This window comes from Botrytis sinoallii (genome assembly GCF_014898435.1).
Source record: "Botrytis sinoallii strain Bc 23 chromosome Unknown BSIN_009, whole genome shotgun sequence".
Classification (NCBI taxonomy): domain Eukaryota; kingdom Fungi; phylum Ascomycota; class Leotiomycetes; order Helotiales; family Sclerotiniaceae; genus Botrytis; species Botrytis sinoallii.
Window position 1 is genome coordinate 318,997 of NW_024066036.1, and position 20,535 is coordinate 339,531.

The 20,535-nt window shown below is 42.7% G+C and overlaps 3 protein-coding genes across 3 annotated transcripts; 1 reads left to right on the plus strand and 2 right to left on the minus strand.

Moving 5' to 3' along the window:
• Positions 1–98: 98 nt before the first annotated feature.
• On the plus strand, positions 99–4,132 carry EAF02_005710 (uncharacterized protein). Its single transcript, XM_038901758.1, has 4 exons — positions 99–515; positions 548–817; positions 868–1,567; positions 1,958–4,132. The coding sequence occupies exons 1-4, from the start codon at positions 504–506 to the stop codon at positions 3,658–3,660; spliced, it is 2,685 nt and encodes an 894-aa protein (XP_038757975.1). The 5' UTR covers positions 99–503; the 3' UTR covers positions 3,661–4,132.
• Positions 4,133–6,232: 2,100 nt separating this feature from the next.
• Positions 6,233–9,199, minus strand: EAF02_005711 (uncharacterized protein; the record flags this gene model as incomplete). The annotated part of the gene is made up of 1 exon (XM_038901759.1): positions 6,233–9,199. One exon carries the CDS (start codon positions 9,197–9,199, stop codon positions 6,233–6,235), a length of 2,967 nt encoding a protein of 988 aa, XP_038757976.1.
• Positions 9,200–11,795: 2,596 nt separating this feature from the next.
• Positions 11,796–13,827, minus strand: EAF02_005712 (uncharacterized protein; the record flags this gene model as incomplete). The annotated part of the gene is made up of 2 exons (XM_038901760.1): positions 11,796–12,071; positions 12,130–13,827. 2 exons carry the CDS (start codon positions 13,825–13,827, stop codon positions 11,796–11,798), a joined length of 1,974 nt encoding a protein of 657 aa, XP_038757977.1.
• Positions 13,828–20,535: the final 6,708 nt, after the last annotated feature.

The following is a 20,535-nucleotide window of genomic DNA, read 5'->3' on the forward strand; positions in this document are numbered from 1 at the left end:
CTTAGTTGTTCGCCTGGGTCATCATGCACGATTCTGTACATTCTAGAAGTACAGCATCAACGGTACGGAAGTCTCACTTTGGTGGCACATTCTGAGACCTCTCACGGAGAATACATTGATATCCAAATATCCAAACGTCTGAAAAGTTCAACCGTAGGTCACAATGGTGAGTTGATTTTGATTTTGATTTCGGTTTGGATTTGGATAATTGACTGAATTGTCAACATCGCTACCAATCTTTATTGGTAAACAATACTCATGATTTCACAAATTTCTTCACTCACTCGAGACTCACTCCTCGTACAAGAAATCATTGTTGCTTGTGAAGCCGTACTTTCAGTCTATTAAATATTTATGCCTTGTGGCCTCAATTCCTGCCTCATTGATCCCAGCGCAATCGACCCTGTATCAAAATGCGCCCGCATTATTTACATTGGAGAAGTCGATGTCTAGAAGGATTTCCCCTCAAATCATAGACAACCACAAGTCGATCGAAATTCATCATGGCTAGGCAAGTAGGATTTTACATCTAGTATCATACCTTCAGCGAAATCACGAGCTAATCTATCAACTATCAGCAATATTCTCTTTTCTGCCATTTCGAAAGGCTACCAACCTACAATTATCAGATGCTATAAAGCAATACATATCCACAAAATATGATCAGCATCCGGATATGTTCAAGCAGGACCTTGAGGTTATCGATGCTTTACGAAGAGATGCTATTCATGTCAGGGAACCTCATACCACTGGAATAAGAAAGATATCAGCATATGCAGGTCAACTTTCCTGGTTGGGGGGTAAATTTCCTATAGATGTATGTCAGCCCTCTACGTTCCGCAGATATATACTTACTTATCTGAACAGATCGGAGTAGAGTTTTCATGGTACCCCGCTCTAGGATACAACATCGACCGACTCGTTGTAGAAAACAACCTCAAATTCGAACTCGCAAATGTAATGTTCAACCTCGCGGCTCTCTATTCCCAGCTCGCCATGTCTGCCAATAGAGCAACGGCGGATGGATTGAAAATTGCTTGTAACAACTTTTCTCTTGCGGCAGGAGTACTCAAACATTTAAAGGAGGAAATAATACCCGAATTGCGCACTTCCCCTCCTGAAGATATGGATGATGATACACTGGAATGTCTTCAAAGTCTTATGTTAGCACAAGCCCAAGAATGTTTTTGGGCAAGAGCACGAGGAAACGGGACCAAAGATGCTTTAGTGGCAAAATTGGCTGCGAAAGTGTCAGATTTATATTCGCAAGCTTCGGATTGGGGTATGAAGAGTAATGCTATAAGTTCGGAATGGCTACATCATTCATCGGTCAAACATCATCATTTCGCCGCGGCGGCACAATATCGCATGGCGTGTGATTGTTTGGAGAAGAGAAAATACGGAGAGGAGGTAGCGAGGTTGACAGATAGTATTGTTTGCGCCAATGAGGGAATCAAGGAAATAAAATATGTCAATAAAGCTGTGGCAAGCGAGTTACAGTTGTTGAAGAATACGGTGACGGAATGTTTGAAAAGGGCTGAGAAGGACAATGATTTAATTTATCTTGGTAAGTTTTGTTTCTCCTAAGTTCGTTGATTGGGTGACGCTCCGCTAGCCCTCCGGGGGCCACTGCCGTGGAGGCAGACTATTTACAAGGCGATTAAGCTTTCTAGCGCAATATGCTATGAGGATTTGAGAGCTTGCTGGTGGGTGGAGAACGCAGCGGGAACGGAGGGCGTAGTGCAGTTTCCATGCATTCCCATTGTTCTTTATAAGAACGTAGCAAGTTATGATGGCTCAGGGAAGCACGGAAAAGGCCTCCACATTACCGTCTCCAAATTGTAATATGTGAGAGTTCCGAGCGGAGCGAGCTATGGGGGTTTGGGGGCTTGCCCCCATATACAACCGAATAAATTGGACTGTTATATATTTATTCGGATACCAGCTAATTTTGTAGATCCTGTACCACCTAAGAACGAACTGAAACGCCTTGAACGAGCAAGTATGGCCAACCCTATAATCCCAAAAGAAGTTTCTGAACCCATGACTTTTCTTGGAGATCATAAAGAATTTGGACCGCCGCTGTTCTCCAAACTTGTGCCTTTTGCTGTTCATGTAGCAGCCAGTATCTACGAAGAACGCCGCGATCGAATTGTTAATAACAATATCATTGACGAACTTGAGATTTTAACAACCCGGATCCATGATACCCTTCGTTCCCTAAATCTCCCTGGCTCTCTACAAGCACTTGAGAAACCTTTGGGCCTTCCTCCTACTTTGCTTTCTCATGCAGAAGAGCTTCGTCAAGCAGATGCAATTGGTCGTATCAATCGATCATTTTCCGATGCGGCAAAGCTAAAGGCATCAGATGAAGCTATATTTCTCGAAGCTAAAGAGCTATTACAATCAGAAGCATCTGAAAATGATCGACTACTGAGAAAATTTGGAAGCGATAGATGGGCTCGTTTAGACTCTCGGTCTGCATCCCCGAAATTATACACTCAAGTGGATGAAATCGAAGGGTATTTCAAAAGCGCGGCGAACAGTGACCAAGTTGTTATCGTCAAATTTCGCGAGTATGAATCTATTCTTCAAATTCTTACCAGTTCAGACCGAGATATTGGGAACTTCGTCCCTAGCTCTCGACGAGTTAATATACCACCAAATCTTGAAGGGGAAGTTTCCAAGCTTAGAAATTCCCTTAACGAAATTTCAAGATTGGAGAGTAGAAGGAGGAGGAAAATAGAAGCTATAAGAGAGAAAGCAAAGAAGGATGACATAAATCATAGCATTCTAGCCGAAACTGCTCGTTTGGAACGAGACTATCCCTCAACACCTGTTGTTCCGGCTCATTTTGAAGATTTCTTCGAAAGACGCCTCTCCCACACCTACGACGCAGATCTCACTTCTCTTAAAACCGAATCGGAAGAACAGGAAAAGCTCCTCCAACAATTGGAAATAGCAAACGGATCATTCATTAAAGCTAGAGCTGGAGATACAAGCACGAGGGAGAGAGAACAGGCCTTACAGAAACTTGAAATGGCATACTATAAGTACAAAGAGATAGTCAATAATGTAGATGGTGGAAGGAAATTCTACAATGATTTGGCGAAGATAGTAGGGAGATTTAGAGATGGTTGTAAGGCTTTTGTACAGGATAGAAGGGAGGAAGCAAGAAGAATGGAAGCGGATTTAAGTATGCCGTTGAAACCGATGAGTAGTCTTAGTTTACATCATCCTCAACCAGGAGTTGGTGGGGGAGTGAGCATAGGAGGACATCATGCGCCGCCACCGCCACAACCGCTCATCCCGGTGCAAATGCAGGGCGGCGAAGTGCCCAGTCCGAGGAGAGAAATGAGCCCGATCCAAGCACCGGTTCCGCAGAGAGCGAGTTTACAGAGTACGCCGGTGAATGTTGGGGGTGCGGGTCCCGGGGGAGTGGGGAATGTAGGAGGTATGCCAGGCGCATTTGCAAATAGCGTTAATATGGGTGGGGGTGCAGGTGCAACGTGGAATCCGGAATTGGGAATTAAATTTGGTGGTAGTGGTGCTGCTGGTAGTGCTGTTGGTGGTGGTGGAGAAAATGCACCACCGCCACAGACGCAAGCGCAGCCCAAACAAACGACGTGGGATCCGAGTGCAGGGTTGAGATTTGGATGACGAGTTGGGGTATGTGGAAGGTGAAGGGGGATTAGGGGGTGAACTTTTATGTATGTATGTTGTATGTATGTAATTAAAAGGAACCTCGAGATACGCGCTTATACTTACAATACCTATCTGTTCAAGAAATACTCGTATGCATTCAGTATATATAAATGCGTATATGTATATGTATATAATAGCATATAGCAAAACAATCGGTGGACATGCGATCAACGGACAAACGATCAACGGACAAACGATCAGCGGACAAACGATCAGCGGACAAACAATCAGCGGACAAACGATCAAAAGAATAGTGAGATGAGATGAGATGAGATGAGATGGATATGAAAAAAAGTTAAAATTGAGGAGAATAAAAAGGAAATAATCTATCTATTCATCTATTCATCTATTCATCTTCTCAAATCTCAAATCTCAAATCTCAAATCTACTTATATTACCTATTACCTATTATCTAATTATTATCACGAAAATTAAATTTCCCTATGTATTTTTCTAAAGAACAATATGATATAATATGATATAATATGATATAATACAATTATCACGCTAAAAGTGATATCACCGATAGCATTAAGCTAATTGGGTTTATATAGGCATATTCTCTCGTGACACACCCCCGAGATTGCTGACTAGCTGGTTGTGGGCAGTAATCTCCGTACTAGCCTCATTGAGTCATACGCAGATCTCCTTCTATTTCCATATGATGCCAAATCTAGGTTCTCTTCTGATTGGATACAACTAGTATTAGGTTCTCCCTGGATACATCTAATAGGCTGAGCGGAAAATAGTGGGGCAACAGAGCAGAGTCCTCACATTAGCTCTAATAGGCCAAGATCAGATGACTAATGTGGTTCTGTTGAAATACCCTCTTATAAGTGGGCCCACAGAAAACCACTACAAGAGAGTACGGTAAAGTGAAGAATTATGCCACTGCGCTATAAACGCATACCGGGCTCATAACTATCACGCTAAAAGTGATATCACCGATAGCATTAAGCTAATTGGGTTTATATAGGCATATTCTCTCGTGACAACAATAAATGTATTTCGATTTCGATTTCGATATTAGTCTTCATATTGATATTTATCGTAGGTCATGAGCTAGTATATGAGTATATAGTATATAAGAGGGAATAGACTAATATTAGTCTATTATGGGAAGCTGGCTCGTATTAACAACTAAATAGCTATGAAACACGTGATTTTCATGAAACAGTATATGATATTCTTATTTTCTTTTTCTATATTCGAGGGGAAAAGGCCTATTTTATGCTTTTTCCTACTAATCTAGCTTTCCACTTTCGTTTATTTCTCGTAGATCTCTTCCTAATCCGGCCATTCCATCAAATAAAGCTTTTCTTTCTTATTCCTTATTCGATTTCGCTAGTACTATGTCGATCTTACTACGAATGGATTGAAAGAACTAATAAAGAGCTAATAAAGAATTGATTTTCAGGCCGTTCTAGGCTAAGAGCTCTCTTAAGCGACGATCATGTGATCTGATCATGTGATATTGTGAGTTGCTCTTAGTATACTATATGAATATAGAACTATATATATATATAAAAAGATATATTATTATATTATTTTTTTATATAAAAACAATAATATTGGTATTAGTATATAGATTATTATATAGATTATTATATAGATTATTATATAGATTATTATATAGATTATTATATAGATTATTATATAGATTATTATATAGATTATTATATAGATTATTATATATATATGTATATATATGTAGAAGGAGGGGGAGACGGAGAGAGGGTTCCGTGAGTACTGATGATATGTGATATGATGTTATGTGATGTGATATGATATAATATGAGAGCGCGCAGATAGATGATGGAAATTTACACACAGTTCAGTTACACACATTGAAAGAGAGCTATTTTGTATGTGATATACTGATTGGTTGATTGATTGAATGATGAATGATTGATTAAATGAACAACTATCCGACTGATCAAAGGAAGGGGTAAAAGTACTCCCATTTCCATTTCCATTTCAGTACCAGTCCTCAGTCCTCCGCCTCAGCCCATTCCATTCCATTCCATCGCTACTACAATCCATGACGACGTATGAAATATATGTATGTATACCAAGAACGAAACCCCTACTGCACTCATTGCCATGCTATATGTAGACAGAGTACGCGATATGAAATACCAACCGCACCAATGCCTACCACGCTGTATGTGTCAAACCTCTACCTGTTCCCCCATCCATTACCCTCCAAAAAAGCAAAAGGCCAAGTGATAAACAAAGGTCGTAACTCATATCCATCCATCCATCCATCCATCCATGATATAATATCCTAACCATCCCAAAGCAAGGCAAGAAATCATACAAGCAGGTAAACAAATAAATCCTCAAGCCACCAACTCCCATGCTTATTTCAAATCAAAGTAACCCCACTCCGAATCCTCATCCATTCCTGCAAGGTAATGAAGCCCAAGCCCCAGGACGCCTGCCGAAAGGAGGTATACACAGAACCCCAATCCGGGAACCGCATGAAATGAAATCAAACCACCACCCTTCAAAGATAAAATCCAAATCAAACTTCAACCTCATTCGCAGCCGCGGTCTCAACAACCTCGTACCAGAGTCCATGGGCATCTTTATCAACTCTCCCCATCTTCCCAAGCACCTCCACAATCCCTCCAATCTTCGCCACAAACTCTGGCATGCCCAACCCAGCAATTCCTTCATTGCCATTCCCATCATTCCGTGGGTTTTCCTTTGCCAATCTATGAATAAGATAACCTCTCAATCTAGTCATCAAAAGTTTCATAACCGGTTCACGAAGTTCTCCTTCTGTAGAACTTAGAGCCGAAGCTGCTGCCATAATTCTCTTGACTAATTCACGAATATGATTTTTGGTAGCCATAGGCATACTTCTACTACTTTCCAATGCAGCTGTGATGCCTTGTTCTGCTTGTTCTGATTCCTTGGAATTTTCAAGCACGGAATAAACTCTTGAAGCTTCAATTTTCCATTGACTTCGAACATCTCGCTTAAGGATATTTTTGGCCTGTAGAAGAATTGCTGAAGTGGTGACGATTCGAAGAGTATCTTTCCTTGCCGTCTCAATCCTTGCCATGTCCAACTTTAAGGTTTCTGGCACTGGGCTTCCGGGCGCAGATGTGCATATATCTACCAGCATCTGAATGTATGTTTTCTCTGGCGTAGGTCTGTTTCTCGCCAACCCGATATTTTCCGGATCTCGACGAGCAGCTTCTGTATAAACCTTTTGACGAGCTTCGCGCCAAGCTCTTGTGGTGATGGTGAGATCGTTATTGGTCTCTTCCATTTCTTCCGAGAAACGTTTAGTTTCATAGGTGGAAGCATGCTTGATCAGTTCAGGAGCCGATTGTTGAAGCATGAAATTGGCATAATCGAGTTGCATTAGATCGATGAAGCGCATCAATGCTTGAAGACGATCGACGAAATCACCTTCTCTGAGAGTATTCTCAGCAAGAATTTTGACCTCATCATCTCGGAAAGGAGCACATAATCGAGGTAAAATATTGCCCATAAAATTGAAGAAAGTTTCGTAAGAAAACCTGCCATTCTTGAGTTCTGATGCTACCAAATCCGTATCGAGGGAATCTTCAATGAGTTTGTACATTGAATTTCCAGGAGTAAGAAGACGTTGAAGTTTACCCTTGATGTTATCGGCCATTGCAAGAACCCAAGGATCACTATTCCCAGCTGCGACTTCTTGTCTCATGGAATCAAAGATAAGTTGATTAACGACCCCTCGCTGTTGAAGACAATCTTCCATCGAGATACGATATTCTTTATTGATGGCCAATTCATGAACCAAAGTTCGATTATCGGGAAGTATCGAATTAACTGATCTTAAATTATCTGCATCGGTAACTTGTCCACGACGTTGTTTGACAGGTGTAGCAGGTGGTGTGAGGGTTTGTAAATGAGATGCAACGGCATTATCGGAAGCATTAAAATCTTCAATAACAGGAGATGCTGATCCAGTTTCCGCGGCACGAGGTTTCGAATCCCCAGTAGGTTTTTTGGTTTGTTTAACCTTTCTTGCTTCTCGGATGGCATTTGCAATCAATCGTTTCCCCTGAACTGGTCCGGCAAGTCTCTTGATCCTAACCATCAATTTAAGTTGATTGTCTCTGATTCCATCACGATATGAATCAGTGACAGATTCTTCCGTACTATCTTTCACAGTTTGCCATATCGAATCTAATTCTACAAATTGTAAAACCATCATATCAATGAGCGTACTTGCATCTCTAGATTTCCAAGCGATAAAAGCATTGAAGAATGTTGCATAAACTTCCGACAATGTTGAAAGCTGAGCTGGAGGAGGTGTGTAATTGTTTGCAGTTGTCAATCTAGACAAAACAGTTTCAAAGGAAATAAGCAGATCTCGGGCTTTTGCAACGAGGTCCTGCAATTGTGGATTAGCCAAATCATCCCTCTTCATTGGTTGCGCTCCTACCTGTTCCTGTTCTCCTTTATCACCTTTACTACTCAAAACCTGTGTAGGGTGACCAAGGATAAGGAAAGCGCTGAGAAAGGTTCGGACTGCTGTCATTTCATTGACTGATCCGCTTTCTCCTTCTTTGAGTCCACAAATTCTCAAAATATGTGCCGTACTAAGGAGAACTTTCTCTTGTGCCAATAGATCAACCACTTTCTCAAATGAAGTCTCGCGAACCCCGTCGATTGTGAGCCCCAGTTCTGCAAAATCGTGTAATGCCTTCCAACGTCGATGAATTCTCCATCTAGTTTGAATTATCTTGGCTGCCGCTGATTCAGTAAGTGGTGCTTTCTTGATCTCCGCAACTGGACTTGGACTTGAACTCTTTCTCATATTACTCAGACTTCTTCCTCGTTGTTTGCTGTTGTTATTTCGACTCAATATTTCCTCTCGCCTCCTTTCAGCCTCGGCAAGTTTTTCCTCCATCTCCTTTCTAAGCTTCTTCCCTTCTAGTTCCCTTCTCTCTTTCATAGTCTCCGCAATTCCCTTTGCCCTCTTCACTTCCTCGGCGCAACTCGCTACAATCTCTGCCAGATTCTTCTCTCTCGCTTGTTGCGCTGCTAAAGCTCTTTCCTCCGTGTTCGTGGTACTTCTCGGTGCTGCCTTGGCTAATGCCGCCCTCAATCTAACTTTCTCCGCATGCGCTGCTCTATCGGCCAATCTAGCCTTTCGATCTTCCAGTATACTCGCTCTACGTAGATGTTGAGCGATATAATTACTCTGCGGACCCGGCATACCGGCGTGGCCCGCCGCATGACGACTCGAGCCATGTGAATGAACTGATGAAATGGAATTTCGTCTCGAGGATGCAGCCGAAGATTTCCGTCGATTGTTGGTGGGGCGATAGAATCTTGCAGCGATGCGTGGTGGTGGTGTATGAATTCGATTTGAAGGGGAATCTTCCCTCTCGGATATGAGATCGAGGTCTACGGGGTCTTCTGGCATACCGGTTGATTCCATAATGTTACGGTCGGGATCGCTCATATCTTGAGATGCACGACGCATGGTGTATATGTAGAGGTATGGTTGGGGTACTTTGGGTGGGGCGGTGGGTTTTTGTCGAGGATGAAAGTTGACAGTGATCGCAGGTTGCAGATGGTGGTAGTTGCTGGTTGCTTGGTGATGGATAGCTTGGTATGTAAATATGATGTGATTGAATTGGCAATGATGACTGTTTCGCAAAGTGAATCCTGGTATTGAATTGAATTGAATTGAATTGAATTATGAACCGTGCATTCGATTTGAATCCAAAAGTCCCACGAAGATGGTAAAAATACAATAAAGATGTGAAAGGGGAGAGGGGAGAGAGTAAAGGGTAGAGAGTAAGAGTAAAGAGTACAGCAATCTTTCGTATCCGCCTTCCAGAAGAATTGAGGATAAGGTAATGTATCGATCGGTAATGCAATGCAATGTAAGATGGAAAGTTGGGTAGAATACCTCAGTACCTAGGCAGGCACGGTTGAATAAAACCGTGGAATGAAGTTGTACAATGATTGGATGAAGAATGGATGAATGAATGAATGAATGAATGAAGTCTGTTTAATCGAAATGGCTGGTTTGGATGTCAAAGGTTGAATGCGACCAATGTGAAGATTGAATTCGTAATCTTCGAGTCATGATACTCGTACAGTGCGGGCGAGAGTGAGGTGTGATAATGGTACTGAATGGTGTCGAGAGAGAATCAAGTCCCAGACATTGACAATGCGAAGGGGCTTGGGGCTTTGGGCTTCGGCCTTTAACCTTTTCTTATTGGGCTTGGCTGAAAACGACGATTATGCGATTGCGCTTATTAGTGATGGCATGGGAGGGGATGGGGAAAGGAAAGAATCACATGGAACATTGAGAGGGAAGAGAAGAAAGAAGATTGTCAATGTTATTAATATTGATTTGATGTCAATATCATATCAACATCTACAATAAATTCTCTATTCAATGTTCTTGTGATAATATTCTTACAATTTCATCAAATACTCGAGTATGTATCCCTCCCTCACTACTATTCCACCAGACGCATTATCCTTCAATCAAATCTTCAGACCCTTATCTCCAACTCCCCCATACCATCCATCAATCAATCATCATGACACTGCCCACATCATACGCACATACATACTACATCCATACTACATACATACCACATACTCTACCTATCAAAATACATGCATGCCATAGAATGTCTTACCTTCCAGACAGACAAATCCCCACCGCATTTCAACATCATACATACCACACCCCGAGTTCCAACTTCCAAGGTCATACTCGTAAGATACATAGTATGCAAAATACGCTTTCTCCTTTCTCATTCGTCGAAAGAGTCTCCTCATACTGATTCCATGACCCATTCCATTCCATCATGATGCATCAGACAGACAAATCACACACCAGACGAGAGTCGAGATGGATATATCAAACAAATGATCTTCCGGGGTACATACTAGATCCAGTGTATTATTTCCGATCTCTTCAATCCAAATTTCTTCATTCTGCATTCTCACTCTCCGTTGGAGAAAAAGTTCATTTCGGATGAGGTGTCCAAGAATAGATTTCCCGTCACTGTGAAATTTAATGCCAGTGCAGTGCAATAAGTGATATGTTTCACTTGTTTTCGAGTCCCCTACTTCGAAAGTGGGAGGTAGCTGAGTAGCTAAATGAATGATTACGAATCTGAGGTTGAAGATGAGATAAGAATGAGAATTGTTAGTACAACTTTCTTTAGGATTCAAGTCAAGAGTAAGATGGCGATGTAGTAATCAAGCCAAATGCTTGAAATCCATCGCGTACCACATGATAGTATTTTTAGTGCGGTATGATTATTCTCCAAAGGAATTAATACTACCCCTCCACCGTTCTCAAGCAACTGTCCAAATCCTTCATACCCGTGTGGCAAATTCAAATGTTGCAATCACAGATATTTGTTTATTCACTCATTTCATCACATTATTAGAGAGTTCAGTGTAAAAATCCATGGAACATGGGTACCATCGTTGATTGATTTTAAGCTACCTAGGTATATACAAGAATATAACACTTTGCTGACAAGCAAGCTTGCATACTTGAAATCACCGTTCCTCAATTGTTTACATCGTTCTGCACAGCACAGCACATCAAGAGAAGAGAAGAATAGAAGATTGCACAATAGCATACAAGGAATACGTTCATGAATCTGTGATTTGAGACGCTGATGCAAAAAAACTATCCTCCAAACCCATCGTGGCATCATATGCAAGAACTCCATAGAAGTGTTAGTCATAACCAGATGACCAAAAACATACAAGCAAGCAAAAGGTTCAATAAAACCACAAAAAAACGCATACATAAAACTCTACAAATAATAATGCACAAGAAAGTATTTGGTTTTTGTTTTGTCTTCATTGATATCAATCCCTTACATCAATCCCCAATCTTCTAAACTGTCTGATCCTGCTCCATCTTCAAATCCTCTTCATGAATATTTGGCAATAAAAAAACAATGTACAATTAACAAAGGAAACCTCCACCTCAACATCTTTACTCATACACAATCACTTACTTCGATGTCAAGAAGCAGTTGATCACATCGAGTTCAAGGATATACAAAATTCATTCCTTTTGTGGAAAGAATTTAGTAACCAGTTGGCTTGGCACCAGTTGGCTTAGCCTTGCTGGTCAAGAAACCAGAAGATGCGCACCTGGACTTCTTGGTGGAAGTAACAACAGTTCCGTTACCGTACAATGGGATGGAAGTGACAGCGGCGGTGGTAGCTGGGATTGGGACAACGGTAGCAGTGCTAACAACGACGGAAGCATCGGTGGTAGCAGCGGCAGCGTCGGTGGAAACAACAGCGGTTTGGATACCGGAGAGAGCACCAGTGGCATCAGATCGAGCGGCAGCGGCAGTCTAGAGATGATTATTAGTATGATGAGTTTTTGAAAGGTGCAAATGATTAAAAACTTACAACGGTGACGGTTTGAGCGGCAACGGTAGCAGTGACGGTGACGGTAGCGGCCTCGGCGCAAGCACAGGTCTCAGATCCAGATGATCCGGAACCGGAAGATCCAGATCCAGATCCTTGACCAGTGGTCTCTCCAGAGGAAGCACCAGCGGAAGCGGATGGGGAAGCAGATCCAGCACCTGAGGCAATGGCGCTAACACCAGGGAGACCAGTAGCAGCAGATCCAGAGGAAACAGCTGAAACGGTGACGTAGTGGGTAGAGGTGGAGGTACCGTAGACGGTGGTGGTTTGGGAAGTGGTAGATTCACCAGCAGAGACGACACCAGCGGCGGAAGAAGCAGCGGCGGAACCAGCTGGGGATCCGGCACCGGAAGAAGCGGCAACGGTTTGAGTTGGGGTAACGGTGGCGTAAATGGTAGAGGCGGAGGTCTCAATGATGGTGGTGGTGACAACGGTGGTGGAAGAACCGGAGCCGAGAGTGTAGGTTAAGGTGTGGCTAGCGTTAGTAGTGACGGTTTGGACGGCGGAAACGACGCCAGTTCCGAGAGGAACGACGACGGAGGATGGGGAAGATCCAGTTGGTGCGGCAACACCGGAAGCAGCTGGGCTTGACTCAACACCGAGAGCAGTTGATGCTGCTGACGAGGAGCAAGCAGTTGGGGTGACAAGGGATCCGTTGCTATCATATGGAGAGTATCCGAGGCATGATGCATAGTTGGAAGCACAAGTGGCTCGGTTTGCATCTGGAGCACTTCGACAGGTGTTGTATGATGCATTACATTGGGATACGCAAGCATCAGCTGTGGCGGATGATGTAGCGGATGAAGCTGTAGTTGATGCTACTGACGAGGAGCAAGCAGTTGGGGTGACGAGTGATCCATTGTTATCATACGGGGAATATCCAAGGCATGATGTATAGTTGGAAGCACAAGTGGCTCGGTTTGCATCTGGAGCACTTCGACAGGTGTTGTATGATGCATTACATTGGGATACGCAAGCATCAGCTGTGGCGGATGATGTAGCGGACGAAGCTGTAGTTGATGCTACTGACGAGGAGCAAGCAGTTGGGGTGACGAGTGATCCATTGCTATCATACGGGGAATATCCAAGGCATGATGTATAGTTGGAAGCACAAGTGGCTCGGTTTGCATCTGGAGCACTTCGGCAGGAGTTGTATGATGCATTACATTGGGATGCGCAAGCATCGGCTGTGGCGGACGGTGTGGCGGATGAAGCCGTGGTTGAAGCACCAACAACTCCGCTGGAAGCAGCTGGGATAGCAATGGTGGTGGTGGCACCGTAGAAAGAGCTTTCACTGGCAGCACTGGCAATGGCAGATGAGAGGGATGCAAGAGCAGATGTCAAGTGCTTGCTAGTGATGACGGCGCTAGCAGATTCGGCCTCGGTGACTGGGCAAACAGTGGTGGCCAAGGTAACGGTATCGGTAACGACAATAACTTCTGGGGTGGTGGAAGCTCCCTCAGCGGCGGATGTGGCACGAGCTGGGCAGTTGGTGATGGAAGCAGCGCATGAGGTGATGGTTCGGACGGTGGTAGCGAAAACGGTCAAAGTGGTTTGGCCGTTATCAGTAGCGGTGGCAGAGACGGTACCGTTGTTAATACGCTTTGGGTGGTAGTGACCTGGTTGATAAGCGGTGGCAGCTCCGGCCAAAAGGGCCAAGGAAGCAGCTGTGAAATGCATGGTGATTGATATCGAAGGATATATGTAAATTCTAGATTCCTCGTAAATGATATGTTCCTTCCTGTTGCGATATATTCCCAAGCAATCAATGCTATCCTAATTGTGTCTAAAAAAAAATCCAAAGAAGAATGGCTATGTACCCAAAATGTTTTTCTTTTTAGTGTTAAACTTGTGTGTGAGTGGTCGTGATGAATCGTTTGTGTTAAAGAGCGAAAGTCGATTCCGCAAAAAGGTGTATGCTTTCAAGGTAAAGAATGACTGTAGAGTTGGAAATAGAGAAAGGAACTCTTTTGTGCAAAAGGGACTTGGTAATGACTGTGTAGTGATCAAGGAAGATCTTGTGTTGAAAAAGGAGGGTGGAGGAATCTTTTAAAGAAAGGGTGAGGAAGGGTGCGGTGCTCCTCGCTACAGGAGAATTTATTAAAAGGAAATGGGCAAAACGGACGGGGAGGGTGGGCACAGAAAAATAATGAGTGGAACCCTGGACAAGTGGGATTAATTATGAATTGAACATGGATGAGGGGGAGATTCCTGGTTCGAATGCTACCTACTTGGTCCAAGGAGAATAAAATGTGTTAAGGATGGATCCATGGGGAAGGGGGTTTGTATGGCTGCTATGGTATGGTACCACTCTCCATTATAACGCTGAGGGAAAAAAAGTCTTTTTTTTTTCGCTTTGCTTGCCACATTTTACATCCAGACGGCGCGGTTCCAAAGCACATGGGTGCTATGCAGGTACAGCTAACCACCCAGGTCATTAAGAGGATCTCACCGCAAGTGACCCTTGAAAGTCATCGGAACCTTGGAAGGCAAACGCTTGGAGGATTTCTCGGTTTTGAGAGGCTATGTGATTATCTGTTCAGGGGTTAGTAATATCCCGATTCCTCATGTTTGTGCGAAGAGAACCAATCACGATACGCGGTTGCGGGAGAGTTCTGCGTGTTGCATCGTCTCTTCCAATGAGAGGGAAGATAGGGGTATTCCGTAAGAATCATGGCCACGGATGGGAGATGGAATCATTACTCAAAGAACACAAGTTTGCACATCGGGATGGAAGCTTGAAGGATAAAATGCCACTCCGTACAAGGTGATTAGATGAATAGATGAATTCCGATCCATAATTCTCAGCATCTTCTGGTTTCCTAATGGGCGGAGCAAAACCGGTCCAAGCAAGCATTGAGAAATTGAAGGGCACTATGTAATCTTCGTTTCAAAGGATTCGGTTGGCTTGCTCGACTCAATTTTCATGATGGTTGGTGAAACCCCGACTATAATTTTTCCCTACGCAGTAGTGTAGTGTAAACAGCCTACCTACCCGTGCTACCTACCTACCTCAGCCTACCTATGGTACCTAAAGTCCTAAACAAACAAAACGGACACTAAGTTTGGGTAGAGAAGAAAAGGTTAATTGAAAGATCATGATTCATCATATCACACATTCATTCGTCTTTACTTGTCTGCATGAATTTGAATCTTTGGATGATACACTTGCTACTCAGATAAAATGAATCGTTCATCCCGTAGTCGGCTAGTCGAATGATTACGACATTTTGTTTAAGCCTCTTCGTTTTGGATGTTTCTTCTGCTTGAATGCGAATCGAATCGCATGGAATGATCTATGTATGTACTGCATTTATGCATTTAGGTATGTACGCATGTGTGTATGTATGTATGTGTGTATGATCTGATATGAAAACATAAATTGTGGATAATTCAATATATCTATGCGCGCAATTTATGTACGAAGTATGTACTGTAAGTAAGTAGGTAGGTTCCTAGATAGTCTTACATCGTATCTCGTAATTCAGGATTCATCTTGTCAATTCATGGCACCACGTACGTATTCCTTGGGCAGATTACAGTTGGACGAATTGGTCAAGAGTATGTAGATGTGATGACGACTTTTCACATATCAAGAACAACAGACTTTCGGAAATTAATTATCTGTTGGCTAAGATGGGAATGATTGGTGAAGGGAAACTTAGATAGAGGGGATTTTCTTAAATCGCACGCAAACTTCCTTTTTTCTCTCTGTACGATGTGTTGTGCTTGGTGCTTGGTGCTTGAACTTTTGATTAATCATGATTCATAATCTACTTTTTGAGGTAATTGATATACCAAGAGGGCCAAGCTTTCCGTGGCCGACCTTCAATTTCATCTGACCGTCTTTAATTTCTGTCCAGGTTCATTTCGGCATGTAGTGTAAATTTCCCCAGTCTGGATGTTGAAGTACGAAAAACCCCTCATTGAGACGATACCGGCCAGCCGTGTATTGTCCACTTACTCATGGTCCGATGGTCGTCGGATAATCAAGCCTCAAAGTCTACTCGGTCAAAGGTTTGATAGATTGGTGGTGTTGTTAGTATAATAGTATTAGTGCTACAGCTTGTCAATAATCTATCAAGCGATTCAAGCCCCTTCATTGGGAGCTTCCACTGGCGTTTTAGACCGGACTCCTTTTCGTATTGCTTCTACATCGTATTTGCTCAGCCATCATCATTCACGACACCTGAAGCTTCAAAAATGTATCAACAACCATGAAGAAGTCAATGATATCGTTACCAAACCCAAGGTAAGGTAAAGTTCACGAGGCGCAGTGTTTTAAAATAATCATCTTAGCATTATGCATTACCACCTCATAAGGCAATAGGGCAAATCTTGATCGTCTATATAAAAAGGCCGATCATAAGGCCACGGCATTTGTTTTTTCTTCAACCGCCTTGATCTTTTCTTTCTTCTTCAGCCCAAAGTGTTCAGTTACTCAAACGCCGAACGAAACGGTTGAACCTACAAAACAAATGCTCATCGTTGTCCAATCTGATCCCCACAACACAGCACAGCTCTTCACTTGAACATATGGCGCATCGCACAACGGTTCATGAAACTGTGCCTGCATAAAAGCAATCTCATGTCCACGACGATCTTCACCCGTCCTGGCCATTTCCCTGCACTCGAAAAAATATTACCACTGAATATGCAAACGCCTATCAAACACCCCGGACTGATAAGTTATAATCCAAGAGCATTATTGACAAAAATCTATGGGATATCCTTCACGACACACAAGATTGTTCTAGATTTTTCACTCTTGTAAACGCCCAGCTACGCGCTCTCCACTTCTCCAATATGAGATGAGATTTCGGGAATTGGTCGACATCGAAAGGAAGGAGAAATTTCATGTCTCGGACCATGGATTCCAATTCATCCATCACTCTCTTCCATTCCTCCAAAATAAAATACTCAATCTCCAAAATGCGTATCCTTCATCTTGTCACTCTAGAAGACTCTTTGAGCGCAAGTCCCCAAAATTAGCCTTCGATCTCATTCTAGCCTTCACACGGATTACTTATATGGAATAGCTTCCTATCCACAAAACATCCATGATCCATCCTTACCTAATCTCGTGTTTTGCCAAGCTTGGTACCCATGTAGCTCTCTAAAAGATGACTTTATATTAACCTTCCCAAGTACAGGCCAAAAAGTGTTTCATGTTAACGTTAATTCATTTTAAACCTTACAGAATGATGAAAACCTTACAAATGTACAACTAGAAAAGGTAATGGAATTCCTGGCCGTTGAGATTAAACTGGCTGTTTCTGGTAGGTGTTTTGATTTTGTCTTTCGATAGTTATTGAGGGAGAAGTTTGGTAGGTTCCACTTGTATTTGGTAAGGCAGGATGGGAATCATGGGATGGAAGCGCTAGAGGGAGGGAGGGCAGTGTTGAAGATGGGAAAACTAAAGATAGCCTATACGGCGTGTAGAGCATGAGTATGAGTAAATGTGATTACCTATGTAGCTATCGCAATCAGGACTCGGTATGGCGAAGCGCTGGATGACAGGTTTATTCTGAGCGAATTCATTACCATGATCTTCCTTCCTTCCATACAAACTTTTTGTAGCTACCTAATCCATCATCCAATACTACCTAGCTACAACTCAAATATCAATCAATCAATCAGTCAGTCAATCAGTCAATCAGTCAATCAGTCAATCAGTCAATCAGTCAATCAGTCAATCAGTCAATCAGTCAATCAGTCAATCAGTCAATCAATCAATCAATCCATCAATCACCATCTGAACACAACTAATCCTTCCTCTCCTTCCCTTTCCTTTACGGGAAACATTATCTTTGGTACACTCCCAAAATGAGTGGATACTTTAACAATATTTCCCCATTCCAGAGCAAGGACAAACCTGGAGATGTCACTGCTTATTCCATCCAATTCATATATCCTCATTTCGCTTCATCTCGTAACGCCCAGAATTCCGTATCCACCGCCTACAATCGAAGCTGGAAGTCAGAGTCCTCCATCTCATGTCATCTTATTAAAATGGAAAAAGCACAGAGGCTAGCTTTATCGATCGATCGATCTATCTATCTACCTATCTATTGATCTACTCGACACCTCGTCCAAACATCTGGACTTCATGGCTTGATGAGGGAAACAAGTTGTTTGATGCAGGTATACGGATAGGTTACAGATAAAATAAATTGCTGTTTGAGGTTGGTTGGGATGTTTACCTGTTAATATGTAGTATGTAGTATGAAGTCTGAATGGGGAAGTAAGCCCTATAGGAATTAGAACATTCTGGATGTGAGGAAATGGATGTTTGTCATTTTAACTCAAGCTTTAGGGATCGGGTAATCTATTTTAGATCGTGAAGTAGATGGATAGATTCATCGCGGAGATGTGAGAGATGTTACGGTGCTAAGTGGCAATCATAAATCATCAATTTGACTCTTTTGGAAATATATGAATACGGACGGGATTGGAAAACTTCGGCCCCGAAACTATGCCGGAAGTTGTGGGGCCTTCTTTATCTGGGGAGTGAGAGATTTAGGGGGCTCTGGTGGTGTTGAACTACGTATATACAGCTGTATATTTTCTGCTCGTGATGCGATACAGGATTCTAGTCGGATGTGTCGATGTCAATTGCGAGTTTAACACTCTTGCTCTCATGTTCATTTAGTATTTGAATATCTAAAAAATGCTTGATGGTCAATTCACGGTTAGTTCGTATTTACATAAGTCTAGTCGATATGTACTTCCGATTTTTTGGGTAGCTTGCCGTTATGAATGTAGTCATTTCAAAGACGCTTTGCTAGTCCTCCGGGGGCCACTGCCGTGGAGGCAGGCTATTTGGAAGCAAAAATAAACGATCATAGTTGTTGAATTCTGCCCAGTCAGATAGGTTATCCATGACTGTCCAGTCTTTTATCTAATTTTTTCATACTCTTTAACACCTTCTTGCTTGTGAGGCATGCTATCGCAGAATCTGTAAGGAGAGATAGTACTACGCTCAAGACATAGCGACACTGCCACTGATTTCAGAGTATGGCTTTGCTGATATAGACTCAAGACCAAGTTAAGCCAGAGGGTTGGAATGACGCTCAAACAGCCATGTTTCCAGGAATGCCTTTGAGAGCAATGGAATAAATTTAGAAGTCCCAGAAGCTCTGCCGTAGGGACCTGAAAGGAATCACAATCATGTTTGTGAGCCGATGGTGACGGCAGTACAAGCGCTTGAGTTCCCGGAGCGGGTTCGCTATCATGCCATTATTTGATCCTAGCGTGCATTTGATACAGTATCATGATCGTCATTTGGTATGGCCTCCTCAAGGTTCATGGTAATAATCTGTCTGTAGTCTTCTTTGAAACTTGAGCTCCGGTGGCCTGATTTCGAGTGTGGCTGATACATAATGAAACACGGCAACTGAATAGATATCTTATGCTTCGTGATGACATCGTTAGGAATGATAGCACATGGAAGTATCTTATTGAAAATTACTCCGATCATGACGACCCACCCAGAATACGGGTTGCGTCTCCCAAAGAGAATTATGGGAAACACTGCAGAAGTGGGGAGGAATATACGGTGATATGTTTCGCGTGAGCAAGCAAATGGCTTGTAGAAAGAAACACTCATCTATACAGGGAGTCCTGGACTCCGGAATCCTCGGTAGGAAAAAGCAAAATGCAATTGTAAGATCTCATATAGTGTCGGTATGATGTCAATGGATGCGATGTACTCGACATCCTGTTGTACCATACTTTCAAATCAGTCATATGAGAGATCCATAAGGTCATTATCGTCAGAGATTATTTGTAAATTCTTGGGGGAACAGAGCAGATCTACATGTACCGTCCGAATATCAAACTTCACGGAACATCATCCTGGCATTCCCATGAGGCCAAAAGATCTAAGATTCGCCTGCTACGATCTCACTTCGCGTATGACTCTCTGTGTGTTGCCGCTGATGGATATATAATCTTGAGCCGCTTCAAGTTCGTGCCTACCATCTGACTGAATTCGGATACAAAGGTACTTTGTGTAATTCTGGACAAGCCAAAAAAAATGTTGGACTTTTCCTTTCGAACTTCGACAGTTATGGCTGAGTGGGAAATCCACATGCCTTTCTTTCAGTGCTAATGATACAGTCGGACTCAGCTTTCATACATACTTCTTTGTTCTATCGTAAAAGTAAGCAGATATCCGACAGTGTAAAGATTCTGGGGATGAATGAATGTCTCCAAATCATATTATCGAGATGTATTGATATGTGAAGAGATACCTCGCATGAGATGTAAGCATGTCTTTTCAATTAGAAAGACCTCGGGAGGTAGTGTTCATCCAGATTCAGAGAAGACCACACTGTGAGTTGATTTCAAGATACCCGAGAAGTAAGCGAAAAGGAGGGCATTGTT